The sequence below is a fragment of the Aulonocara sp. 'chitande type north' Nkhata Bay genome, linkage group LG7 (assembly GCF_057382095.1).
Source record: "Aulonocara sp. 'chitande type north' Nkhata Bay isolate Kocher_YH1m ecotype deep benthic linkage group LG7, A_spYH_male_GT1.1, whole genome shotgun sequence".
Lineage (NCBI taxonomy): Eukaryota > Metazoa > Chordata > Actinopteri > Cichliformes > Cichlidae > Aulonocara > Aulonocara sp. 'chitande type north' Nkhata Bay.
Window position 1 is genome coordinate 53,219,283 of NC_141350.1, and position 25,711 is coordinate 53,244,993.

General features: G+C 40.8%; 4 protein-coding genes across 7 annotated transcripts; 2 read left to right on the top strand and 2 right to left on the bottom strand.

Annotated features, from left to right (window-relative positions):
- The first annotated feature begins 490 nt into the window (after positions 1-490).
- On the top strand, positions 491-5,564 carry tor1 (torsin family 1). 3 transcript variants are annotated; one of them, XM_086301293.1, is made up of 5 exons: positions 491-858; positions 2,881-3,146; positions 3,237-3,412; positions 3,745-3,872; positions 3,953-5,564. In XM_086301293.1, the coding sequence occupies exons 1-5, from the start codon at positions 660-662 to the stop codon at positions 4,195-4,197; spliced, it is 1,014 nt and encodes a 337-aa protein (XP_086157419.1). In that variant the 5' UTR covers positions 491-659; the 3' UTR covers positions 4,198-5,564. The 3 variants fall into 3 exon arrangements, with proteins under 3 accessions (XP_086157419.1, XP_086157421.1, XP_086157420.1); XM_086301295.1 differs by lacking the exon at positions 491-858 and adding an exon at positions 1,133-1,353; XM_086301294.1 differs by lacking the exon at positions 491-858 and adding an exon at positions 1,613-1,917.
- A 1,253-nt stretch (positions 5,565-6,817) lies between these two features.
- Positions 6,818-9,740, bottom strand: nsa2 (NSA2 ribosome biogenesis homolog (S. cerevisiae)). The gene is made up of 6 exons (XM_086301297.1): positions 9,581-9,740; positions 8,157-8,344; positions 7,920-8,070; positions 7,603-7,782; positions 7,279-7,471; positions 6,818-7,086 (listed from the first exon to the last, which is right to left on the bottom strand). Exons 1-6 carry the CDS (start codon positions 9,581-9,583, stop codon positions 7,019-7,021), a joined length of 783 nt encoding a protein of 260 aa, XP_086157423.1. The 5' UTR covers positions 9,584-9,740; the 3' UTR covers positions 6,818-7,018.
- Positions 9,741-9,770: 30 nt separating this feature from the next.
- gfm2 (GTP dependent ribosome recycling factor mitochondrial 2) lies at positions 9,771-15,750 on the top strand. Its single transcript, XM_086301290.1, has 20 exons — positions 9,771-10,264; positions 10,371-10,455; positions 10,821-10,866; positions 10,960-11,057; positions 11,178-11,303; positions 11,374-11,462; positions 11,563-11,651; positions 11,752-11,812; positions 12,158-12,343; positions 12,436-12,516; positions 12,622-12,770; positions 13,515-13,655; positions 13,774-13,873; positions 13,968-14,154; positions 14,250-14,326; positions 14,408-14,546; positions 14,639-14,824; positions 14,973-15,088; positions 15,170-15,352; positions 15,450-15,750. The coding sequence occupies exons 1-20, from the start codon at positions 10,223-10,225 to the stop codon at positions 15,576-15,578; spliced, it is 2,310 nt and encodes a 769-aa protein (XP_086157416.1). The 5' UTR covers positions 9,771-10,222; the 3' UTR covers positions 15,579-15,750.
- Positions 15,744-23,979, bottom strand: hexb (hexosaminidase B (beta polypeptide)). Of its 2 annotated transcripts, none has more exons than XM_086301291.1 (14): positions 23,649-23,979; positions 23,350-23,504; positions 21,643-21,708; positions 20,749-20,795; positions 20,519-20,629; positions 20,325-20,426; positions 20,106-20,238; positions 19,838-20,018; positions 19,665-19,751; positions 19,502-19,574; positions 17,988-18,168; positions 17,565-17,655; positions 16,253-16,357; positions 15,744-16,103 (listed from the first exon to the last, which is right to left on the bottom strand). In XM_086301291.1, exons 1-14 carry the CDS (start codon positions 23,897-23,899, stop codon positions 16,040-16,042), a joined length of 1,647 nt encoding a protein of 548 aa, XP_086157417.1. In that variant the 5' UTR covers positions 23,900-23,979; the 3' UTR covers positions 15,744-16,039. The 2 variants fall into 2 exon arrangements, with proteins under 2 accessions (XP_086157417.1, XP_086157418.1); XM_086301292.1 differs by lacking the exon at positions 17,988-18,168 and adding an exon at positions 18,559-18,733.
- Between the last annotated feature and the right edge of the window lie 1,732 nt (positions 23,980-25,711).

Consider the following 25,711-nt stretch of genomic DNA (forward strand, 5'->3'; position numbering starts at 1 on the left):
ATAATTTTGAATGGTCTTTCAAAACTGTCATATCCTGATTTAGTCTGCAGCTGAGGTCAGTGATTTTCCTCCATAACTGTTATGCTGTGGGAAATGTTTGTGTTTGGCAATGCTCTCCACCAAAAGACCAGCTTCACAATACACAAGACAACAAAACAATATATAGTATATATAAAATATGGCGGCCTCTCCTTGGTACCAAAACTATCCTGATTTTTGACAAGTCCAATGTGACCTGGGGATATTTGGCTTACTGTAACATATTGTAAATAAAGACCTAATGTGAAACCATGGAGGAGCTTTATGAGCACAATTCCAAAGACCACATAGTGTGGAAGAATATTGTAAAACACAAATATTTAAAATTAAAAGAAAAAAAGAAAAAAAGAAAGAAAGAAAAACAAACAAAAGGAGTGCACGTCCCTGCAGGAGTCACTGACTGCAACATCCGGACCTGGGAGAGGCAGACGTCACGCGCGAATTGTCAATCCTGCCGAAAATAGATAAGGAGAAGAAGACGCAACCTCACCTTTGGACCCATGACAACCGCAGCGCCACCTTCGCCAGCTGACTGTATCGAGTTCACTCACTCCGCTCACAGGCTCCCTGCTTTTGTTTTTTTCCTACTCTGTTTTATGAAGCGGTGACATTTGTGAGAAATGAAGCCGAGTACGCGGTACATCCTGCTGCTGTGGATGCTGGTGTGCTCCGGCACGACGCAGGCGATAGAGCCCATTAGCACCACCATAGCTGTCGGCATGGCTGCGGCTCTCACCGGGATTTTAGCTAGGTATCAGAACATTTTTTACTATTTCCACGAGTGCTGCCGACCAGAGTGGATTTCTTTCAACAAGACAGGTAGCATACCCACCAAACACCCCTGAACCTATTCTGAACTGCACACAAACAACACCCCAACTGTCGCTAACTGCCGCTTTAACGTTAGCTGAGCGGGGGATGTGCTACATGATAAGCTAGCGGTACGACTAGTTTATTGGTATAAACATGTATAGTGCTTTTCTCTTCTTTTCTTGTCTTTTTGCATCTTTAAACTTGATAAACATTTTTTTGCCTGCTGAGCGTAGAGCGACGCATTTGTCACGTGTTCGTGACGAATAAGGAAGTTCTGCGTTGTAGAGCAAGAAGCTAGTTGGTTTACATGTTTAGCGCGGTATCACCGTGGTGCTATGACTATTTTGCCACAGAAAACGACTCATATCCGAAATTAGTTAGTTTTAACGATGAGAGCGAGACACGTATATGTTCTTTTGCATATTTTAGCTAGGTATCAGAACATTTTTTACTATTTCCACGAGTGCTGCCGACCAGAGTGGATTTCTTTCAACAAGACAGGTAGCATACCCACCAAACACCCCTGAACCTATTCTGAACTGCACACAAACAACACCCCAACTGTCGCTAACTGCCGCTTTAACGTTAGCTGAGCGGGGGATGTGCTACATGATAAGCTAGCGGTACGACTAGTTTATTGGTATAAACATGTATAGTGCTTTTCTCTTCTTTTCTTGTCTTTTTGCATCTTTAAACTTGATAAACATTTTTTTGCCTGCTGAGCGTAGAGCGACGCATTTGTCACGTGTTCGTGACGAATAAGGAAGTTCTGCGTTGTAGAGCAAGAAGCTAGTTGGTTTACATGTTTAGCGCGGTATCACCGTGGTGCTATGACTATTTTGCCACAGAAAACGACTCATATCCGAAATTAGTTAGTTTTAACGATGAGAGCGAGACACGTATATGTTCTTTTGCATATTTTTTTGACTGTCGGCGTGCTAGTTAAAGCATTTGATCCGATCACAACAACAGTGGTTATCGGTATAGGCGCGACTCTAGGGCGGACTATCTACAATTACTTTCGCGAAAGCTGCGATTCCAAATGGATCGCCTTCAATGCGACAGGTGAGCAGGTGCCCCGTGCAGTGTAAACATAATAGCTCTGTGCACATGGTTTGTTTGACCTCGATTAAAAGTGCAGGCAGCTGTAACGTTAATTAGTTACGTTATCGTACGGCGCCGACGTTACAGTGCTATCGGTGTGGCTTATTTTAACCCTCGAAACTGAAAGCTAACTATCAGAGTAAAAGACTTTTAGATCACCTTTCAGCAGTGAACATTATGTAGACCCATCGGGTAACCTGATCTAAGCCAAAGACCGCCACTGCTGCCTCTTTAAATGTGAAAGGACTGAAGGAGCTCACTGTAGATGTGTATAAATGTGCTGTGAATGTTTACATTAACTTTTTATCAGCCTGTAAAATGATGGAAATGTTTGCTTATGTTTGACACCACTGTTCTAGGTAGTCTTAACTGCTCATCTCGTCTCCGTGCAGTGTATGATTAAGAGGGTGTTCTAAATGAAGTTCTTCTAAAAGGCACGATGTTAGCCTTTTTTTATCCTCCAAGCTGGTCAGCTTGAGGATCTGGGAGCAGCTTAAAGTACTTTGGTCACATGAACCATAAACCTAGTTGCAGCTGGAGTTTGATTCAGATCTTTTATGGCCATAATACAAATTTAATTATCCATCCGCCTTCACAGATTATCCAATGGAGAATTGGAGGTTACCCAAGCTGTCAGTGCACTTAATAAATTTTTTTTAAAGTATTTATTCAAATTTTTATCCATTCTATTTTTTAACCATTTGATCAGTTACTCTTTCTTGCACACAAAGTTTGTACTGTCCTGTCAGGTACTTGTTGATATATCTTTCCACTAACTACATGAACATATGAACTTATAAATGGTTTATGATAATGAAGAAGGTGAGACTTTTAGCAGCCCTACTGCTGTGGCTAAGGAATGCAAGAAAATAGTTTTAGACTCATACATTTAGCCGTTAATTCCTTTGACATTCTACTGTGTAGGTCTCCAAAATGACCTGGATACCAAACTCTTTGGGCAGCACATCGCTTCACGCATCCTCTTAAAAGCTGTGAGTGGATTCATGAGCAATGAGAACCCGAAGAAGCCCCTGGTGCTCTCCCTGCACGGATGGACGGGCACAGGGAAGAACTTTGTCAGTAAGCTGATTGCTGAAAACATTTACAAGGAGGGAATGGACAGCAGCTTCGTTCATGTGTTCACATCCACACTTCACTTTCCACATCAAAGTCAAAGTGCATGCTATAAGGTACGGAGAGCCACGCATTTAGCTTTTGATTGAAACCCAGTGGTCTTGCTCTGTTTGGTCCGATTTATTCTGCTGCCTCTCTCTCCTCAGTCTCAGTTACAGCAGTGGATCAAAGGCAACGTCACAAACTGCGAACGCTCCATGTTCATTTTTGACGAGATGGATAAGATGCATCCCGGCTTGATCGACAGCATCAAGCCCTACCTGGACTACTATGTCAAGCTGGACGGAGTTTCTTACCGCAAATCAATCTTCATCTTTCTCAGGTGAAAAGCTGAATGCATTTCCACAGGACTAAGTCACTTTAAGCAGGTTCTGTATCTGTGTGGGTGTTGCACAGTGCATGTGAACAGCAATGCTCCTACTCCTCAAAAACACATTTGGAAAGAGGTTTCTGAGATGGTAATGGCTAATGGGCTCTTATTGTTGTTATTAAATCAACTGAATATGAGCAGTGCTGTCCACAAAAAAAAAATCCCTAGCAGTATAAGGAGTGTGCTATACTTATTCTCAACAATGAAGTAAATAAAGGTATAAAGGCTGTGAGTGATAACAGACAGTTGAACGCTAAATCTTATGTTTCTAATCTTTGTCATAGCAATGCTGGAGGGGAGAGCATTATACAGACGGCGTTAGATTTTTGGAAACAAGGGCGAGATCGAGAAGAGATTGAGCTCAAAGACCTGGAAACATCGCTCTCTCTGTCAGTGTTCAACAACAACCAAAGTGAGTGTAAACGACACTAATATTTCTGCCTTTATCCTTTATAAATGAGTAACTGCTCCACATGGAAATCTTTGTTCCAGGTGGCTTTTATCGTACGAATTTGATAGACAAGAACCTGGTGGACTTCTTCGTCCCTTTCTTGCCTCTGGAGTACCGACACGTCGTCCAGTGCGCCATGGCCGAGATGAAAGCCAGAGACATCGAGCCAAACGAGGACGTGGCAGACATGGTGGCCAGAGATTTAGTGTATTTCCCCAAATCGGAGAGGGTTTTCTCTGTGAAAGGCTGCAAGACGATAGAGAGCAAGCTGGACTACTACACATAATGTCAGCATCTGATGGATGCCGGGCTTGGTCACTATGTGCACTTTTTTTTCCCCTGAGGAAAACACTCAGCCAAAAGACTAAAGAGCTGACTCAAGAGGTCTTTGTGACGGTTTCTGTGTCTGGCCTTGTGGTCATGGAGATTATATCAGGAGGCCTTCTGTAGTGTTACATGTCACTCGCACTGAATGAAGGGCTGATGAAGAGTGCAGTGCCAGCTGAATGAAACATTAATAAGAATGAAATACTTTCCATTGCAACTGATCAAGGAGCTTGATGTCTGCTTTTATGTCGCAAGAATCTCAAAGAGAGATTTTCCTGAGAGCTTCTTGGTTATTAAGGGTGTCCTTCAGTCAGTGAAACTGTCACTGTGGTGCATTTGTTTTTATGAATGTGTAATGCATCCATATAGATTACTGGAAAACACCTGCCTTACTACTTAATTTTAAATTCTTTTTAGTACTTTTAAAGTTAGGTTTGTTTTTGTTTTTTTACCCACTGGTCCACTGTACATGTAATTAAGTCAAGGGAGGACTTTGTAGGTGAGATCATCACAGTGAAGCTGTTATAGAAAAGGATTACTGTGCAGTCCAAAAAGTAATGACGCAGAATAGTTTTACATGTGTCATATTAAAATTAACATTTGCAAAACATGTGTGCTACTGTTAATGTCTTAAATTAGCTTCATGTGATTCATTGCAAATATATTATATATGATAATATATTATGAATGTTTGTAATGCATGAATATAATCTCACTTGAAAGGACACCACAGACTTCTCTTTTTTTTTTTTTTTTTTCTTTTTTTTTTTGCATCACTGGAGCTGCAATTGGGCCCTGCGTAAACTCAGGATTTTTATTACTATTGTTTTGGGTTTTTTTGATAATTCAAAAATGTGGTTGTATGTGACTGGTTATCTTATTTTGATTTAAAGAAAGTAAAAAATGATTCCCCTCATAGCACAATACTGTCTGGGAAAGATGAAAGGAAGAGCATGAGAGCATACACTTGTGTTATCGTGACACTTTCCACAGGAGGAAATGATCTGCTAGTTCCCCCAAATCTGACACTTTATTGGGTTTTGAAAGCATTTCAAGGATCTTTTTCATATTCTGCACAGCTGTTTATGGCTTCCTCTCACTCTGAGATAATTGGTGCTTATGGAAACTTACCTTACCAAGCTTCTTGGCTGCAAACACCACCAGAGTAGCAATGCACAAATAAAATATCCAGTTTTCTTTGTGGGACTGTTTTGTTTTTCCACATTTGGTTAGAACATAGGCACATAGCAGGACACAGTGGTATACAGATTGTATAAGGAGTATCTGAAAGCCATGCGGAAACCAATTAAAATAGCTAAATGTTAATTGTTACAGTACTCGTTATTAAAAAAGAAAAAATGTTAGTGGTTAAGCCGTCTACTTGCAAGGTCTTTATGAAGTCGTCATTCCTTAATGAAAGTGGTTTGACTTTTTAAAGCAGGGGGTCTAAGCCATGAGTTGCATAATAATCAAACAACTTGCAAAACCTGACTGTGCAAAGTCTAAATGAGTGAACCTGTCTGAGTGAAGAGGAGCGTAACTTGATATACATTCAAGTACGACCTTGCTCTTGTGCCAATATAAAGTCTAGTAAAATGTGAAGCTAAAAACACATTACAGAGCAAAAATCATTGTTTTATTGAAAGAATTAAGCACTGCAAAAGTAAAGTGTGATGTCAACAGTTTGAGGAATATTAACTAAGCTTTATGATGCATATGTGCAACTTTATATTGCAACAGACAAAATTTCAGAGTTCAAAGTATATGTGTCCCATTTCGTGTACTAGAGACAGACTAATAGTGAGTTTTGAAATTAATCTTTATTTATGGGCATTTTATTTCAGGATAAAACAGTATAGTTTGATTTATCTGAGAATAAAGTTGAAATGTGGAGATTAACAGTGTTAAAGTCAAACAACTTTATTCTCAAAATACAATTTTGGGTTCTTATCTCAGTCTCTACACCACCACAACAGGTTTGTAAATCAGTCGCCTTTAACTTAAATTCAAGGGATTTTACAGAAGTATTGCTGTTCTAGAATTTCAGCCATTTTTCTACAAGGTCTCTCATTTCCAGAGGCCCAAAAGCAACTGGACAACTGACTGACAGGCAGTTTCATATTCCGGTAAAGCCTGTCCCTTTGTTTGATATTTATGGAATTGATTCTATACACTGAATTTGCATTTGGCATCTTCTAGCTGGAGCTCTCAATATGAGGTCCAAAGAGATGTTAATGCAAAAGAAGGACGTCCTCATGTTTCTATGATGCTTTTCAACAGCAAAGGGATCCTGTTGCTAGTGCTTAATTATTATCTACCATACACTGCTGTAAACTAAGCAGTTTGTAAGACGTTAAAGCGTCATGAACACATAGCACTCATATGTCTGATTATAGCTGTGATCTGGCTTTATGTAACAGCCCATCAGGATCCCACACAGTCCTCCTTTGTTGAACACAGTATCTGAACCCTCAATATTATCAGCAACAACCAGTATCCCTGTTTACGCAGTGGAAAACATCATGACTACTTTACTATTTTTTATGTGTGCACACAAGTATGCAAGAGTCAAAAAGGACCTGGTGTCATTTCAAGTTTATTTATTAAATTTCACACAGTAATTGCCACACTTTTTCCCCTCAGAGTGTCCTTTTTGTTACAAACAATGTTACCAAGCTCAGCACCAAAATCTTCATGAGTCTGCAGATTTCATTGCTTGTTGCAAATTTAGGTGGATACACAACAGCTACCAGGCACGGTCAGAAGGCAGGTCCAAAGTCTTATACCAGCAGAACTGCATTAATGCAGCCGTCGTTCTCTGGGTTATTTGTCACCTGAGCATATTTACCTAAGGAGTGAAATAGATGACATTTAAATATTTAGCATTTGTAGCCTGAAATACAGTAAATATACACACCGCTGCACTCATCCAAGAATATGTAACCATTTGTCAACACTGATATTTTGTCATCATTTACCAAGACTGGTGAGTGATCGGACTGTTGCAGCACATGTAAATGAGCTGAGTTTAAAGACTCACCCCAGATAACTTTTCCTCCTTGTGTTACCAGGCCCAGCTCACTGACATTGACTTCTATAACTGTTCCTTTTGTGATGACTCCTAGAGAGGTGTAGAGGGGTGAGGAAGGGTTCTTCTTCACTCCCAGGATCGGAAGACAGAATGTTGCTTTCAGCTCTGGGTGTGTGACGTGAGCCTTCTTAAATCTCAAACCCTGAAAACAGAACAGAAAAATGGCAATAAACAATGAGCATGTGAAAGAAAGGTGTTTCCGATAATTTCAAGTGCAGAATATAACGTGTAACACGTGCAAACATTTCAGTCTGTCATCTGCTTCCATCTTACCGTCGGTCTGATGAAACGTTCATACTTTGGAGGTTTACGGGTAAAGCCGTCGCCCACAAAGCAAACTTTTGTGACCATCCTCTTCCAGGCTTTCTTTTGTCTCTTTCCGGTTCTGATAACTTTAAGCACCTCTGTCTCTCCTTGTGCGCGCACCTTGGGCAGAGGCACTTCCCATTTGCCCTACAGAAACGAATCAAGGTGGAGTTTACAAACAGTGACAATATTTACACACATCACACATCGCAAAATGAAAGATGGCCCTGAAAAAACAAACTAGAAAAGCTGCAGCTGATGAGCAGATATTTGCCGACACTTACGGCCTTCTCTTTCCTCTTCTGTTTGATCATGTTGGAGAGAACTTTGGCACGAGACTGTCCCTCTCTGTCCAGCAGGTAGGCTGGCACTGCTCCCTCGGGGGTCTTATCATCGTTCTTCTGCTTCGTCTTTCTCTGTTCGTGCATTTTGATGCTGCAAAGACACATTAGATATTTGGATGTTTATGGAAGTTGTATTTTTGTGTTTTGTATTTGACTTTCTTTTTTTTTTAAACTCACGTCTTCTTCATCTGGATCTTCTCTGCGTGTCTCTGTTTGTGGTACAGTTTGGCCTTCAAACCTATCATCTTCTTGGCTTTGTGAGACCGCTCGTGGGCCTCACGGCTCTCCTTCTTCCTTTTCCTTTCATGGTGATCCAAACGGTAGCCGTGCCGCTTGCGGTGTAACTCAATGTGTTCGTTCTGGGGCTACAAGAGAAACAAAACAATCATGAAAATCAATTGAACCAAATTAAAACATATAATAAGAGCATGGCTTCTCTTTGAAATTTCAAGTAAAATCTACTGCACAGGATTCAGCACACTGTAGCTCCAGCACTACTGATAACAGCCTGTTCAGTGATTTAACTCCACAACCGTCTAATTCTAAAAATAAAAATCTATAAAGAGTACCAGAGGCTGTGAAGCAGGCACATCTGAATTTACTGCTGAGCTATACGAGTTTCTCAATGAATTCAGATCAGTCTGGTGGTATTTCTACAGCTCTCTGAACCACCCCACCAAAAATAAGATGTAGAAAGCACAAGGTTAGCAACAAAACAACAACAAAAATAAATAGGTCAGCACATATTGTCAAAATGAGTGTGTGTTTTCACAGATTCTTATTAAAGGGCAGCAGGCTGGAGATGTTGTCCCACACACCTCTGATCATGGAGGTCAACAATATTTTTCTGATTCAAAATTCATGATTTAAATAAGTTGTAAACAGCTGACTCTGTGACAGCACTGGTTCAGATGGCAGAAACAGAAATGCCAACAAAAATTCAAACCTTAATGGTTTCATCACAACACAAACGTTTCATTTAACTTAAACCTCCAAAACACTACGTTGGGCTGTGAAGTTATTTAATTTACATTAAGAAGCTTAGATCTACTTGAAATTTAATGAAATATGTTCATCAAATATTATATCAAAGAAAAGGGCCAGAAGGGTAAAAAAAACAGAAAAAAAACCTTGTAACTGATTGTTTACATGTAACGTTTACTCATTAAAGGCTAAATTATGAATTTGTTTTACACAAAACAGGCAGGTTTGTCCAGATGTAAAAAGACAAGGGGAGATTATTTCAACACAGAAACGCATAAGAGGTATGACAGTTCAAATGAACTTCAGTCAGCTTCACTGTCTAAAATATAAAAGCTCTACAAAAGCAGAGCGAAATGTTCTTTAGCTTCACCTAACATAGCTCTTCCACAGATAAATACCCGAAAATATTCTTAATTTTAACATTAGAGGGAATATAACGCACCCGGTTAAGTAGTATCAAAATGTTTTGACACGGTAAGAATCACAGTGCTGTTCAGAGCAGCGGAGCGCGTCACTCAGCCACATGTAATCCAAAGCTAACGCTAGCACGACATGCTAACGCGTTAAACTCCCTGATAAAAGCCAATTTGTGTATTTTAAACGATTTGATTTCTTACCATTTTGTGTGCGCGGAGTTACGTGTTACGATAAGCGTGTCGTAGAAACTAACAGTTGGTAAAGACGCAAAGTTTCGGTGTTTTTTTTGCTTCAGGCTGGGGTCCTTCTGATGTTGTTTTCCCCGGAGCCGATACTTAGAGGAAGGACGTCATCGTTCTGTAACCACTTGTCCGTTCGTTTCAACTGACCGGCCTCAGTTTAATGTAACACACGGACGGATAAAGTTTACTGTACACGCTGCGAATAGAAAAACTTACAAAACCGCTATTGTAATTTATAAAAGTATATAAAATGAGCTACAGCCGCAAATATGGACGGAAACGGAATTGATTTCATAGCCGGAACTATGTTATGACCTCTAAGGTGTCCCGGGGATGCATTTTGACGTGTACCAAGCGTGAATGTTTTGAGAGGTTTTTCATTTATGTAGGGCTTCTTTCGGTTTTGGGTAAAGTTCAATAATCGGCTGATTAGAACTACAGTCTTCCCGGCTCTCCTGTTTTAAATGTTGTGCTGCATCCGTAAAGAGTCGGCTGACATTGCTTCGTTCAGTCCTCTTCTGTCTAATGTTCCTCCAGTATGGCTCAAGTCTTCTCTGACTCTGAAGAAAAGGCAGCTCGGATAATAAGCAGATATTAAAAATGTCTCTCAGGGGATTGCAGACCTTTAGCAGGATGATTCGGGTGAGACATAATTCCCCCCCCCCCCCCCCCCCCCAAAAAAAATCAGTACTGCCAGTGATTAGATATATGAACTCTTATGATTTGATAACCTGGTTTTGGTCCACAGGGGAGGCGTTTATTCGCTGCGGGGCTGCAGTGCTGCAGATGTAGACTAAGCTGTCACGTAAAGAGACATTACAGCCTTCTTCCAGGTAAGTTCTCTTATTGGATTCATTGGTTAGGTGAAGATTCGTGTTATATTTAAGATATATTTTCATATGAAGTGCCTGTCATTGTGTGTGTTTTAGTTTGAGATTGTTAAACTTAATTATTGCTCTGCATTTAAAAACAGTTTGAGACCTTCTTAAATAAATTAAATTATTTTGCAGAATGTGAAAAAAACAACTGGTTCAGAAATCTTGGGTGTATGTTTGTAAAGATATCAATAGAAAGCGAACTAGGCCTTTGCTGTTCTTTCCTGTAATACAACAGTCAGTTGCAGATAAACTAGTCAGTGATAGACTTTAATGTGGCAGCAGTGAAATCCTCATAATTGTGCTTCCTGTTCCTGTCATAGATGATGTCAAATCATTACGGGCTCTCGTCAACCCTGAAGTATCCAGGTGAGTAATTTAATTGCATTCTGCATCTGCATTAAAAAGTACCCGGCAGATTCTGCTGTGTTCTTAGAGTCCCATCAATTCGTGTGTCTACAGAATCCGAAACATCGGCATCATGGCCCACATTGATGCAGGCAAGACGACAACCACAGAGAGGATGCTTTACTACGCCGGTTACACAAGGGCATTGGGAGGTGTGCAGGAAAACAGCATGCAGCAGTGATGCAAATTCTTAATTATCCAAACCTGACTCTGATTCTTTTTTTAAAATGTTTTTTTTAAACAATTTGATTTCATGTCACTGTTGTTTTTAGATGTTGACGATGGGGATACAGTGACAGATTTTATGGCCCAAGAGCGAGAGCGTGGCATCACCATACAGTCAGCAGCAGTAACCTTTGACTGGAAAAGTCATAGAATAAATCTCATAGACACACCAGGTAAGAATAAAGAAATAAGGCAATTTCTTGTAGAAATTTAAAAAATGACTGAATGACTGCGTCACTACAGGACACGTTGACTTCACGCTTGAGGTGGAGCGGGCACTTCGTGTGCTTGATGGGGCTGTGGCGGTGTTTGACGCGTCGGCTGGCGTTGAGGTTATTTCCCCTTTTGCAAACACCTTCTTTTTTTCATTAAAAAATTGGTTTCAGGCTCTGATCATTGTGGGGGGTTTTTTTCCTTTGAAAACGCCAACAGGCTCAGACTCTGACCGTGTGGAGACAAGCAGAGAAGCACCACATCCCCTGTGTTTGTTTCCTCAATAAGATGGACAAGCCTGCAGCGAAGTGAGGGACTCAGTTTAAGTTTTCCCATTTAATGGAAGTTTTGTTTTACTTTTCTGTTGCAGTGTTAAAATAGAGACTCTTTCATTTTGTTTTCTTTCAGCTTGAGTTTCTGCATTGAGAGCATAAGGCAGAAATTGAAAGCCAATCCAGTCCTCTTGCAGGTAGGTCATCAGAAATTTTTAACAGCTCTTTACGTTCCTGAAAAGTTTTTCTGTTTTATTTTGCCAATTTTATTTACACATAGTTTTGAGTGTCCAGCCTCAACTGACATCTACACATCAGCAGCTATTTAAATACATACATACATACATACATTACATTTCACAGTTTAAACACTGCACCAGTGTGCATGTAAGCCTAGGATATTAAATGTGATCCTAAACTTGGCTAGCACAAAAACAGGTTTAAAACAAAATGTACTTACTGGATGAACTGAACAGAGTGTCTTTTAGTACAACAATACAACACAGCAGCGATATTTCAGTCTATAAACCCCTATGTCATAGATTCCTGTTGGCAGTGGAAAGAACTTCACAGGTGTTGTTGACTTGTTAACCAGTCAGAAGCTGATGTGGAAGATGAAATCTATGAGAGATGATGGCAGAGTGTTTGAAGTCAAAGCTCTTGACCGGTCTGATGATCCAGACCTCCTGCAGGTGGTCAGCGATGCAAGGACAGCTTTAATTGAGCAGGTACACGATCAGATTGGAGTAACGTTTTCCAGCATTACTTAAGGTGCCTCCGATTTTTTCTTCCAGTTTACACGTCTTTTCTCAAATCACAGGTCGCTGATCTGGACGATGAGTTTGCAGAACTGTTGCTAACCGATTTTAGCGAGAATTTCGATGCCATTCCCTCTAATAAAGTAAGTCTTGCGAATTGTAGTGCCCCAATATGACCTTTTAAGGTACATCAGTGCTGCTGTTAGTTCTTGTGAATATAGACTTATCAGTGTCGAACACGTCTCCAGCTTCAAGAAGCCGTGCGGCGAGTTACTCTGGCCCGTAAAGGTGTACCGGTCCTCTGTGGGAGCTCTTTGAGAAACAAAGGTGTTCAGCCTCTTTTAGATGCCATCACTGCCTACCTGCCTGCTCCTAATGAACGACACCATGATGTGGTGTAAGTGAACCTTTCATCTTACTGCTAACTTAGACTAGACCTGTTATAACACCAAGTTAAGTATGTTTTTTACCGTTCTTATCATTTTAGATCACATTGCTCTAGTTTAGATCAGATTAGGCTGGAAGGATTGGTTTTTTTGGTTTTTTTTTTTCAATTTGATATTATTAATTGTAACTGAAACGATTGTTTCTTTATCTGTTGACTAGATTACAACTGAACCTAACTACAGAGAATGCTTGGTGTTGATGCTGTGAATAGCACTGATTATCTCTTCGTCATGGCTTCTGTTAGCTGGTGGGACATATTAGGCAGCAAGTGAACATTTTGCTCTCAGAGTTGATGCGTTAGAAGCAGGAAAAATGGGAGAGCGGACGGCTTTGAGCGAGACTGACAAAGGCAAAATTGTGATGGTTAGACGACTGTGTCAGAGCATCTCCTAAACTGCAGCTCTTGTGGGGTGTTCCCGAATTGCAGCGGTCAGTAGAAAGGTGAAAGAGAGGTGTCAGAATACACCGTGTGTCCCAGTTTGTTGCATATGGGGATCCGTAATCGCAGACCCGTCAGGTTCTCCATGCTCACCTCTGTCAACCTCTGAAAGGGCCAACAATGGTCATGTTAGCATCAGGAATGGTTGACTTGGCCTCCAAATTCTGAAAATTCAATCGAGCGGCTGTGGGATGTGCTGGACAAACAAGACTGATACACGGAGGCCCTTAAGCCCTGTTCATTATCATCTCACAGGCGGTGGTACAAAGACGACCTGTGTGCACTGGCCTTCAAGGTTCTCCACGACAAGCAGCGCGGCCCTCTGGTGTTTCTCAGGATCTACTCTGGTACTCTGAAACCACAGATGGCGCTCCACAACATCAACAGGAACAGCACGTATGCAGTTTCGAACCTCTGATCTCCACAGCAGCTGCAGTGTAACACACTTTCACAGACGTACTCCATCACAGAGTCATTATTACAACACAGCATGTCCAATCTTGTATATTTGCAGTGAGAGGATGAGCAGGCTGCTGGTGCCATTTGCTGACCAGCATGTAGAAATCCCTTCGATGACAGCGGGAAATATTGCTCTTACTGTGGGACTCAAGCAGGTAGAGCTTCTCTAAATTTCCAATATTTGCTTAAATTAAGATCCCCCCCCCCCCCACCATCAAATGTTCCTTATGGTTTCTCCTTTCATTTAAGACAGTTACAGGAGACACTATTGTGTCATCGAAGGCGTCAGCAGCAGCCGCGGCCCGTCGAGCCCAAAATGACAGCGAGGCGGGAAAGAGGAGCAGAGAGTGTGCCAGCGTGATCCTGTCAGGAGTGGAGGTCCCTGATCCCGTCTTCTTCTGCACCATAGAACCGCCATCTATGTCCAAACAGGCCGGTCAGTTATTTGAGGCGATTATGTGCAAAGTGTGTAGCTGTGCTTCACCAACTGTGCTCACTCACTTATTAATTTTTTTTTTTTTACCATGAAAGATCTTGAAAATGTGCTCAACTGCCTCCAAAGAGAAGACCCCAGTCTCAAAGTCCGAGTTGATCCAGACTCTGGTCAGGTAATGCATCGGATTAGCCGGGACTTTCTTTGTCCAGTGCTAGAATGAGTCACCGAAACCACCTTCGCTCTCCGTTCTCAGACCATTTTATGCGGAATGGGAGAGCTGCACATCGAGATCATCCACGATCGAATCAGAAGAGAGCACGGCATTGAGACTCACCTCGGGCCGCTGCAGGTTGCTTACAGAGAGACAATTCTCCACGAGGCTTCGGCTTCAGGTACAAACACTTTTCACTTGTTACATTTGGAGGAACAGTTTTCGTCAGCTTCGCGCAGCAGCCGTCAAATTCTTTTTATGAATTTGGTGCAGACACGCTGGACCGGACAGTAGGGGAGAGAAGACATGTCGTAACAGTGGAGCTGGCTGTCAGGCCTGTGGATGTCGCCTCAGTGGGTGGTTCATGCGAACTGGCTTTCACAGAAGAATTAGAGGGACAGCTTTCAGCAGAAATGAAAGAGGCAGTGGAGAATGGAGTGCACAGCTCATTTCTTCAAGGTAAATGGACCAAACTCATTTTTTCCCTCTTTCAGGGAAACACACAAAGCACTGGAACGTCCCTTATTTTAGTTAAATATTTTTTTAATTATATGCTGTATATTTATTACAATTTCCCCCCCTTAATTGCAATAACTCCTTCATTCAGGGCCACTGCTAGGTTACCCATTGCAGAGTGTGTCTACACTGATGCAGCGTGTTACCATAGAACCTGGGACTTCACCTGCCATGGTGTCTGCCTGCGTGTCTCGCTGCATGCTGAAGGTAAAAGCATTATTGATAAGCTCTAATTGGTTAGTGCTGGAACTATAAGGCTGAGCCGTGGTTCCATTTCTTTGGATGCAGGCCCTGCGGCTCGCGGGCGGACAGGTCCTCGAGCCAGTCATGTCGTTAGAAGTGACTGTCGGCGATGACCACCTCAGCTCGGTGCTGGGAGACTTGGCTCAAAGACGAGGAACGGTCAGAGACATCCAGAGCCGTCATGACAACAAGGTGCTCTTAGCAACCGTGCCCTTGGCTGAGATGATGGTGAGAGGACACTCAAACGTTAACAGATTGCTTTTTTGGAGGGTTTAATTTGCTAGTGAGAATTATTTCTGATTTAAAAATTTGTGTCCACGTAAAGGGTTATTCCACCGTTCTACGAACACTGACATCTGGCAACGCCACATTCTCCCTGGAGCTGGATACCTACGAGGCCATGAACCCTCAGGAGCAGAACACACTCCTCAAAAGACTCTCTGGCCTGCTGTGATCCCAGTTCAGTAATGTGACCAGAAGCCTTCTCAAACAGAGAGATGATTTTTTTCCTCCCCCTCAGACAATAATAATTAGTCTGGATCAAATATTTATTCTGTGAATATCTACAGCTGGTTAACAGAGACAAGAAGTTGTGTATGATGTTCTAAAATAAACGTGAAACCAGTCACTTTAAATCCTTGGTTTTTATTTTGTAAACAACCAGAAAAATCTTCTGAACTTTTAACTTTTTATTGACAATGAATTCTAGAAGCAATCATAACAGTAACACCCTCGACATTAAATGTGATTTAAAAGTTCTGTGGAGCAAATCTAAAAAAAGGACGATGTGTTTCAGAGCTCATCGGTACAGTGATCTAGGAAGTTCAGCATTTTAGTTTCATATAGTTGAAGAATAGTCAAAAGAATATGAATTTCTTCCCTTTCCATTTCATTTGCTGGGTCCGGTCTTCGTTTTCAGACACCCTTGTACTCATGTGGACAGTAGCTGGAAAACAGCGGCTCAGCTGGGATGCCGCGCCTAATGTAGGACAAAATTATTTAGTAGTGGAACAACACCTTAATGCAAAATACCTAAATGAATCTCCTCTTAACAGAAAGGCACCTGCTAACTGATAAAATTAGCAGGTAGATACAAATTAGTGGTACAAAGGCTCCTCTGATACTTACTCTACCATACGGCAGCGGTGCAGCGACAGTCTGTTGAAGGCATCGCCGATGTCGGTCACGTCTTTGGCGCTCCACAGCCGCTCTGCCACAGCACTGGCACGAGGCCTGGAAGTAATAACAAGAAGCAGAAGTTTTGGTTGTCTGGAGTATTCAGGTTAACTCAATGAGGGAGGAAAGCAATCAGCAGTGATCTTAGAGAAGCAATTGTTGCTGCCCATCAATTTGGGAGGGCTTATATGGACATTTTGAAAGTCTCACATCAGAAAAAGACTGAACAAGTATGGGTTTGTTTGGAAGACTTGCCAGGAGAAAGCCTCTCCTCTAAAACATGGCAGCACAGATTAGGTTTCGGGGATAATATCCTTTGAACAGATGAGACTAAAACAGAAGTCTTTGGCCAAATTGGTGGAAATCGAACACAGCATTGGCACAAACACCTCGTAACAACTGCCAAGCACAGTGGTGGAGGGGTGATGATTCAGGTTGTACCGAGTCAACCATGAACTCCTCTGAATACTAAAGTATTGTAGAAGCAAATGTGAGATTTCAGAAAATTCAGAAAACCTATAACAGAATGGCTGAAAGAGAAAAAAGTAATGCTGTATTGGCACAGTCAAAGTCCAGACCACGCTCTCGACCTCAAACCTGATTGAAATATACTCCACAGCATTAGATAAATACTTCAAGAGAGCTGTGTTCATGCAAATAGCTCTCAAAGGTTCCTGAAAACCTCAATAAATTGAACATTGTAAACCAGAGGTCTCCAACCTTTTTTGCGCCATGGACCGGTTTATGCCCGACAATATTTTCACGGACCGGCCTTTAAGGTGTCGCGGATAAATACAACAAAATAAAACTAGTACCGGTACCGAAAAAAAAGAAGATTTATTCATAACACACGTGAAAAGACCCAGGAAAACAGAGTTAACAATAAAAACGATAACAAAATAACGCTGAAAACCGATAAAAACCCTGAAAACCATACATTTCACACCTGAGCCTCAACTCTCGCGGCCCAGTAGCAAACGACTCACAGACCGGTACCGGTCCGAGGCCCGGGAGTTGGGGACCGCGGTTGTAAACAATAGAGGGCCAAAATTCCTCCACAATGTTGTGAGAGAAAACAATTACTGAATGATAAAGTGCACCTCGTTTTCTATACACTGCTTCTGCATTTTTGCTTAGTTATTGAATAAAAGAGTGTAATATGTCATGTGTTGTTGAGCTCAGGTAGCATTTACCTCATTTAGAACTGAATAATATGCATATTGTCTGTTAATCGCCTATTAAAATGCACCTATATCAGGCTTACCAAAGTCTGGGTGTGAGGTTTGTGGCGTCCACATACTCTCCCCACAAGCAGGCCTCTCCACCAATCACCAGCTTTTTCTGCTCATCAGTTCCTGTTTTAAAATTTAGCATTTGATCGGGTCAGGGAAATTCAACAATGACACATTCGAAAAACTGAAAAGGGACAAGTGATGAATAAAATAATTTAATAATTTAAATTATATATTCTCCCGAATGACAGTAAAATATTAATTTATTGTTCTGCTCGTTACTGAACAGGCTTACACCAATTTACACAGGAGTGACCTTCCTGAAACTTGAGATCTAGGCCAAAAGTTGACTACAGTGTGACCCTGACAACAACAAAGCAATAAAATATTATCACATGAACGTGGTCAAGTTCTGACAGGTTGTAAATATATGAATCATTAATGCAGACACAAACCCTTAAAGTCCTGTGGGTCGGCCTTGTAAAAACCCTGCCAGTCCTGCCCGTAGGAGATACGGTTCAGGTACCAGGGAGTGGACAGCAGGGTCTGGTACCCTGATGCAGTAACGCTTGCCATCTCATTCTGGTATTGTTCCTGGTTTCCCTTCCAAACGTGGATTAGTGTGTCTGCTTTCAGCTACACAGCACACACATACACAGACATCTCAGTAATGAGAACATAAGAGAAAAGTACGGAGAGGAACTAGGACAAAAGCTTTTTCTAGCTTTATAGAGAACCAGTCATGCACAAATGTACCCAACATTGTTTACTCATGACTTCCTTCTCATTTTTTTCAGTATCATTTCAAATATGCGATTGGTCCCCCATAGTGGTGAAAACAGCAGCACATTAAAAGGAACAACATCTGAAACCACCAACCACAATGCCCCATGTTCAGTCTGTTGGCCTTTTGTCACAACTGTGCAATTTTCAAGTGTACAAGTGTAAGCCTGTTGGAAGTAACAAAAAAATTGAGTTCATATCAATATATATTCAAAATATGACCAATTCTTGTTTAAAACTGACCTTCAAAGTTGAGTGGTTCAACTTTGTAGTACTTCTGCCAATCCTGCCCGTAGCTAATATAATCTAGGTACCATGGAGCAGAGAGGATGGTGGTGTAGCCTGCTGCCGTGACATTGCTCATCTCCTTATCACTTCCGCCACCAATCCACACATGCACTACCGTGTCAGGCTTTAGCTGGAATGGTTACAAATCAAACTCGTGCACTTGAGTTAAATCGTTACATGAAGGTTGACTGTGACTAAAGAAATGATTAGAGGACATGACTGGTGTAACATCGTTTTGCTTTGTTGTCAAGAGTTAGATGAGAATCTCAAGACTAATTTCATGTCTGTCTCTAAGTTAGCATAAAAAGCTAGTAAGCTAAGCTTACTACAAAGTCTTGAAATGGGTAAATTGCTGTTACGGCCTACATCATAAAATCCCAAAGTCTAATAAGCAGACTTTAAATCTTTTAAGCCATTGACTCTCAAACTTTAGTAGCCAGGACCCCATACAGGCAAGACAAGCTTCTTAATGATGCAAATTGAGCTAGTTTGGACTTAGCATCATTTCACAGTATTGATTATTTGAATATTTCTCTATGATTGTCAGCTAGCTAATATTAACAAGCTTCCTGAGAAAAGTGACTAATTTCATGACAGTTTAACACAATTATACAGTACTGTGCAGAAGTCTGGAGTCACCTTTCCTTTCAGGCTCATGAGAAATATATATATGTATCATGGTAACTATAGCCCCAGTAACCGGCTACTAGTGCGAGCCTATAATTTAGCATTTAGACAATTGAGTATTTATCCAACTTTCAGCAAGAAAGTAAAAAAGCATAATTTTTCCAATTAGTCCTTCACTAACTAAATGAAAAACTTCAAATTAAATCAAAGTTAAATTGATGATAAAGCATTCAACATTCAAATTGATTTAGCTAATGTTTCAAGAACTTACCTTAACACCATTGTCAAAGACCTCCTGCCAGATCAGGTAGCCCTTCTTGGTAGAGGTCACAATATCCAAGAGTCTGTTGGATCAAGAAAGCATCAAAGGAAACTTTTTTTTTTTTTTCATTTCAACTATTAAATAGCAAACAGAGGTTTGGTGGGAAACACACTTTTGGATGTAGAATGATTCCAGTTTTCTGTAGTCGTCTCCAAAATGTTGCTGCTCCATGAACTTCTGAATGTCTGGGTTGGACTTCCTGCAGGACAAAGCCAGCAGCTAATATCTGTTGCCTGACCTCTGAGGCGAAAAGTAATTTTTCTGACTATGCGTGCACAGTCTCACCAGCATGTGAAGTCCACCTCATCACCTCCCAGGTGAACGTAGCCATCGGGGAACACGGTGCTGATCTCCGTGAAGAACTGAGCCATGAAGTCGTACGTGGTGTTCAGGATGGGATTCACTGGCCCGAAAGAGCCAGAGGGTTTGGACCCAGAGTAACAGGGTGTGAGAAGATCTTTTTGGCCTGATGGGAAATGATAGAGTAAAGATCAAGACATCTTCAAAAACAAAAAAAAATTGTTAAAACTAAAAAGTTGTCTAAAAACCTCACCTTTGCCCCAAGACTGTGTGTGTCCTGGAGTGTCAAACTCCGGTATGACGCGAATGCCTCTTAGACGAGCAAACTCGATTACCATCTTCACATCGGCTGGTGTATACACGTGGGTGTATGGGTGGTAAGCTCCCTGCGAACAGTGGATCACAGCACTCTTAATAAAAAGCACCCTGCTCCTCTCTGGTGAAGTTTAAAACCAACAAACTTTGTACCGACTTGCTCGCTGAGCTGTGGGAAGGTTCGGCTTAAGTAAGGGAAGGACTGATCATCAACAATGTGCCAGTGGAAAACATTGAATTTGTTCATTGCCATTGTTTCCTGTATGAATGAACCAGGAGAGAAAGTAATTTAGAAAGTCTGTTAAATGATTGAAAGGTAAAAAAAATTTTTTTTAATGGTTTTACTCGCACCAAATTGGCCAAAATGACTTTAATGGGAAGGAAGTGCCGAGAGCTGTCCAGTAAGATGCCTCTGTGTTGAAACCTGGGGAAGTCATTGATTATTGCTGCATTGATACTTTTCTGAAAAAGATGCAAAGTTGGGGGACAAAAATTCAATTCAAATCTAGCTCACAAAAAGTTCTTTAAGGATTAACATGGTAGAAACAAAAAACAGAACCAGCCAAATGTCTTCAACTTACAGCTCCATATTCATCTTCAAACACCAACTGGCTAAAGGTTTCCAGGCCTAGAAAAAAATATAGCAATCCAAAATAAACACATGATACAGTTCTTGGAAAACATTACACACCCATAAAACTAAATGTAATCTGAAAACAGCAAAGGATAATATGACCAAAGTTCAACAACAACAAGTCGTGTTGAGGTGTGTCCTGTGTAAAAGCTCTTTGGCATTAACATCAGCACAAAAACTGCACTAGGAACTTCGTGGTCTGGGTTTCCAAGGCTGAGCAGCACCTGTAGGTGGCCCAGTACTTTTGGACAAAGAGTCTATGAAGCTACAACTATAGTTAGCTTAGCATTAAAGCTATAAACAGGAAGCTGTGGCACGTCTACCAATTGGAAGGTTGTGGTTTGATCCCGGCTCCTTTAGCTTACATGTTCCCAGTGTGTTCATAGGATTTTGAGTGTGTGTAGGATGTGTAGGACTTTGGGTGAGTGCAGTAAAAAGCACTTTGAGGGCTCAATTAGAGCAGAAAAGCACCATACAAGTATGAGTCCATTTAGCATTTGCAAACACGGAAGACCTGAGCAGACTATTACTGTACACAAATAAATGAGGTGCAACATGATCATTTATAAGCCTGAGAGCTGCTGGATGACTTTGTTCACCCCGTTTCTAGCTAATCAGGGCCTTGATTTGATAGCTATCATCTCGTCTCTCAGCCAGTAATCGAATAAGGAAATTTCTCAAAAAACAAACAAGATAAACAAAAACTATTCATATGAGCTATTTAATTTAAAAAAAAAAAAGACAAAGAAATCTTTATAGAATTTCTTGTTTTCTTACTACTAAACAGAAAAGGGGAAATAAGAAATTATTTGACAAAGAAAATAAATGCTGTAAATCCTACCGTGCAGAGCTCCCCAGACCTTAGGTGCCTTCAGGACAGCAACTGGCTGATTCACTGTCAGTTCATCTGTAAGAAACCACCACCTGTTTACTGCATATTCAGCGTGTCAAAACTTGGCCGATTGTTGTAGAGGTGTTCAGGTCAGGGTACGGAAATGGTCAAGTCACGGCCTTAAGGAAGGATTTGAACATTTGGTGTAGATTAAGGTTAGGGTTAATTCTAGTATTTGATCTCCAGGTGATCACTAATTCCACTGCAAAGTCTTCAGTGTGACCACGGAAACCAGCCAAAAATGCTCTAGTGCACTGAAATTACCCTGCATTTCCAATGTAAATAAATGTATCATCAATGAAATATTAGTCAGAGCATTCACAGAAAAATGAATGTTATAACTTTCTTTGAATGAAAACAATTTCATTTGTAAATCAAATAAAATGCAAGTTGGTGGTACTAAAGTCAATACTGACGTTTTGTAAGAAGTCACATGTCAAAAATGTAATTAAACTCTGTAATTTAATGAAATTTTAATCTCTTTAAAACGTCACAATATAAACCTGTTTTTTTTCTTCATTTCAGTCTGATTTCTAAATGTACTTCTAAGTTAGGTGTTAAAGTCTAAGAAAACAGGACAGAAACCACAAGCAAGAGTAGATAAATATCATGCTCATCATGCAGAGGCAGATAACAGTTTGCAATATTCATTTCCGCATAATCACAGATGGACGAAGTGTTAAGATCATTTATATACGCTTGTGAAAACGACCTTGTCTACAGGACTACGCAGTCCTGTTAAAAACTACGTACACCCCTTGATTCAGCAGCAGAATGCCTCAAACTATTGTTTGCTTATTGTAGTATTGTACTGTTGTAGTGTTCTCTGTATGACTGGAATAGTCTCTCGTTGGTGTAGAGGCATTTTGGCCCAAAAGCCATGGCTGACAGTTGGTATGAGGTATTTGTGCTGATTAACTGCGTTCGAAATTTGGAGTTGTAAATTATGACCAAACATCACCCCTTGGGCATTGTTCCAGAAGTGTTGTGATTCATTCTTATGCACATAAAAAAAAACAAACATAAAAAACCTCTCTAAACAACCCATTTGGAGAGGCTGTTTGTAATTGTACTATCATGGATTTTAACCTTTAACATGCTAACTGAGGCCTGTAGTGTCTGAAATGCTTTTGCTCTGACCTTGGGGTGAATTTCCTGGGATGTTAAATGCCCAAACTTGTGCCTTTAGAGAGGTGCCCACAGTGGCCAATGATCAATTAATCAAGCTGGCACCTGGCTGCCACTTAACCTTTTAATTCCTATGGGAGCTGTAAGCGTGTACTTAGTTTTTCCACATGGTTGCATAGTATGAAAATTTGTTTTCAGGTGGCAATAGTTACAATCAAGTTAGGAACACTTCATACATAATCAATATAAAACAGCTGTACAAATTTGCTCCATATTTTCATTCATTCGGTTTCACTTTCATTGCACATCTTTTTCGTTTGGTTTGCTTTGTAAAATCAGAAAGTGGGAAGTACCCTGAAAAGCTGGAACATACATGTAATAGAGTAAAAAGTACACAATTTCCCCTCTGTGACGCAAGGCAGTTTAGTAACAGTAGTTACAGCTTGTTACATGGAATAGCTGAGGAAGAGGCGCCTGATTGGATACCGCCGTAAAACATGACATGAACGAGGAAGGGAAGGTACTCACATGACTCGTCAGAAGTCACACTGGGGTATCCGTCACATTCAGAGTCAGGTGATGTGATCCACACCTGCAGCTCGGACAGATCAGAGGGATCTGATCGCCTGTTGTTTTTGCTCCACCACTGCTTTTTAGCGCTGCCGAACATGTACTCATAATACCTGCAGAGAGAGACCGCACGAGGGTGGAAACTGGCCCCTGAACGCAACACGGGCTGCGGTGTTGAGATTTCGCCACATATATAAATAATGTGCAGCGATTTAAATAAATAAATATAAAAACAGCTTATAAACACAGCTGCTCACCTCCTGTATGCGCTCTGTAGGAGACTGCAGCTCGGTCCAGCGGACGATGCTTTGGCATCAACAATCCTGAAGCTGCTACTGGTTAACTTGAATGAAACCTCTGAAATCTGCACTTTCTGCGGCAGAGGCCACAGGGAGCCGTACTTTGACGCCTCGAAAACGGGCTCGGCCTCAACATAGTCGTCGATGTTGTTGTGCTGCAGGCCCTGGCAGAAACTAAGGGCCAGCAATAGCGACACGAACTTCAGCATTACTGTTTTGTTGACAAGTTACAGTCAAGTCACAAGACCTTGCGACAGCAGCACTTTTATTTTGCGAGAGGGGGCGGGACTTCCATGCGGAAGTCAAATTTAACAGAAATTTAAAGAGAAACCACAAACCTGCCTACTCTCTTGAAAAGTACAATGTATCGTATATTTACTCACCCAAATCATCGAGTCGGGTCCAGTATGAATGAAATGTTATTGAAGTAAGCTGATTTACTAATGCTAAACTATTACAAAGTACGCAGAACAATCAGCATGAAGCTTGGTGAGAAAATGATAGCTGTTTGTGTGATTATTCAGAAATGGAAGACATACAAAATGACAATGAATCACCTTTGGTGTGGAGCTCCATGCAAGATCTTGCTTCATGCGGTGAAGATCATCATGAGAAAGGTGGGGGATCAGCCCAAAATTACAAGGGAGGAGTTTGTTAATGATCTGAACAATCACAGAGAACACCATTGGTAACTCAGTAAGGACTGAATGGATGTAATCGATTGAAATCCTGCAGTGATCATATGGTCCCTGTACATGAAGACAGGTGTACAGGCCCATCTTAAGTTTGCCAATGATCATTAAATGATTCAGTGAAGGATTGTGAGGAAACGCTGTGGTCACTCGACCCGCCATGTTTAGAGGAAGAGAAATGCTGAGTATAATCTAAAGAACACCCTTCCCACAGTCAAGCATGGAGGTAGAAGCATCATGCTTTTGGGTTGTTTTTCTAATAAGGATACAGGATGACTTCACCATTCAGCCAGAACACTGAAGCTGGATCACGGATATGTCTTCCAGCACGACGGTGACCCAAAACATGTCATAAAATCAACAAAGGATCGGCTAAAGAAGAAGCACATTGATGTTATCAGTTTAGTTTCCAGAAGATTCTAGTTTATTCTGCCACAATAGGCAGGCCGTCATGGCAGCTGCGTTTTTAATAGTTTCTCTGCTTTTACTTTTGTATTGTGTAAGTCAAAAGCACACTACATTATTGTGACATCAGGTTTCTGACTTGGCCTTTTAACAATATTCCGTTTTTTTCTTTCTTTGACTTAAAAAGAAGGTTTTTTCACACTATGTTTTGGGATAGCACCTAAATGTACAGTATGCTTTGCATCACGAACCTACCTTTCTGTTTAAAAAGAAAGACACCAAACTTTGACCAGTATGTAAATTATACCTTATTATTCTATTATCTAGATTATGTGAATGTGTTTACAGCCTAAAGTGAAGTGTGTGAATTTACATACAACTTGCCATTGGGTATTTTTGCTTACTCATTTCTAACTGACGTGCTTGGCCGCTAAAGTTAGTGCTAAACAAGAACAACAGGTTTTACTGTGTATCTTTGACAGCCCACATGACAGGGTAATCTAAAAAACCGTAACATAACTAGCTCTTTGCATGCTTATTCGTCCATTAATTACTTTTAAACACAAGAACCCCAAACTGAAAGAATAATATGCAGATTGGAGCATTTATTTAACTCACAAATGATAAAAATATAGGCAGACACTTTGGGTAAAACAGTATTTGCATTGTCATTTGGTCATTTTAACTCATCACTGATGCTTCCTTTCAACATCTACTAACCACAGTGTTATTCAGCTGTGTGAGGCCAATGTTTTTTTGTTTCTCATGTCATATAAAGTATTTTATGCCATTGGATTGATGGCTTTGCTCCTAAATATGGCACATCATTTTGTTATCTATATATGAATCGACAAATAACAGTATGATCCCTGCTTTAAAGAAATTGGTGTATAGTATTCAGAATACCATTTTACTACAATTAGA

Excerpts from the sequence above, each read along its gene's own strand:
- tor1 (XM_086301293.1), top strand. The coding sequence starts at position 660 with ATGAAGCCGAGTACGCGGTACATCCTGCTGCTGTGGATGCTGGTGTGC. Across the intron at positions 3,147-3,236 it reads GTCAAAGTGCATGCTATAAG|TCTCAGTTACAGCAGTGGAT; the intron begins GTACGGAGAGCC and ends CTCTCTCCTCAG. Across the intron at positions 3,413-3,744 it reads TCAATCTTCATCTTTCTCAG|CAATGCTGGAGGGGAGAGCA; the intron begins GTGAAAAGCTGA and ends TCTTTGTCATAG.
- nsa2 (XM_086301297.1), bottom strand. Across the intron at positions 7,783-7,919 it reads AGAAGAGGAAAGAGAAGGCC|GGCAAATGGGAAGTGCCTCT; the intron begins GTAAGTGTCGGC and ends TCGTTTCTGTAG. Across the intron at positions 7,087-7,278 it reads AGGAGGAAAAGTTATCTGGG|GTAAATATGCTCAGGTGACA; the intron begins GTGAGTCTTTAA and ends TTCACTCCTTAG.
- gfm2 (XM_086301290.1), top strand. The coding sequence starts at position 10,223 with ATGTCTCTCAGGGGATTGCAGACCTTTAGCAGGATGATTCGG. Across the intron at positions 14,155-14,249 it reads ATCTATGTCCAAACAGGCCG|ATCTTGAAAATGTGCTCAAC; the intron begins GTCAGTTATTTG and ends TTACCATGAAAG. Across the intron at positions 14,825-14,972 it reads GCACAGCTCATTTCTTCAAG|GGCCACTGCTAGGTTACCCA; the intron begins GTAAATGGACCA and ends TCCTTCATTCAG.
- hexb (XM_086301291.1), bottom strand. The coding sequence starts at position 23,899 with ATGCTGAAGTTCGTGTCGCTATTGCTGGCCCTTAGTTTCTGCCAGGGC. Across the intron at positions 18,169-19,501 it reads TCTTTGACAATGGTGTTAAG|CTGAAAGCAGACACACTAAT; the intron begins GTAAGTTCTTGA and ends TGTGCTGTGTAG. Across the intron at positions 16,358-17,564 it reads AACCTCACACCCAGACTTTG|GCCTCGTGCCAGTGCTGTGG; the intron begins GTAAGCCTGATA and ends TATTACTTCCAG.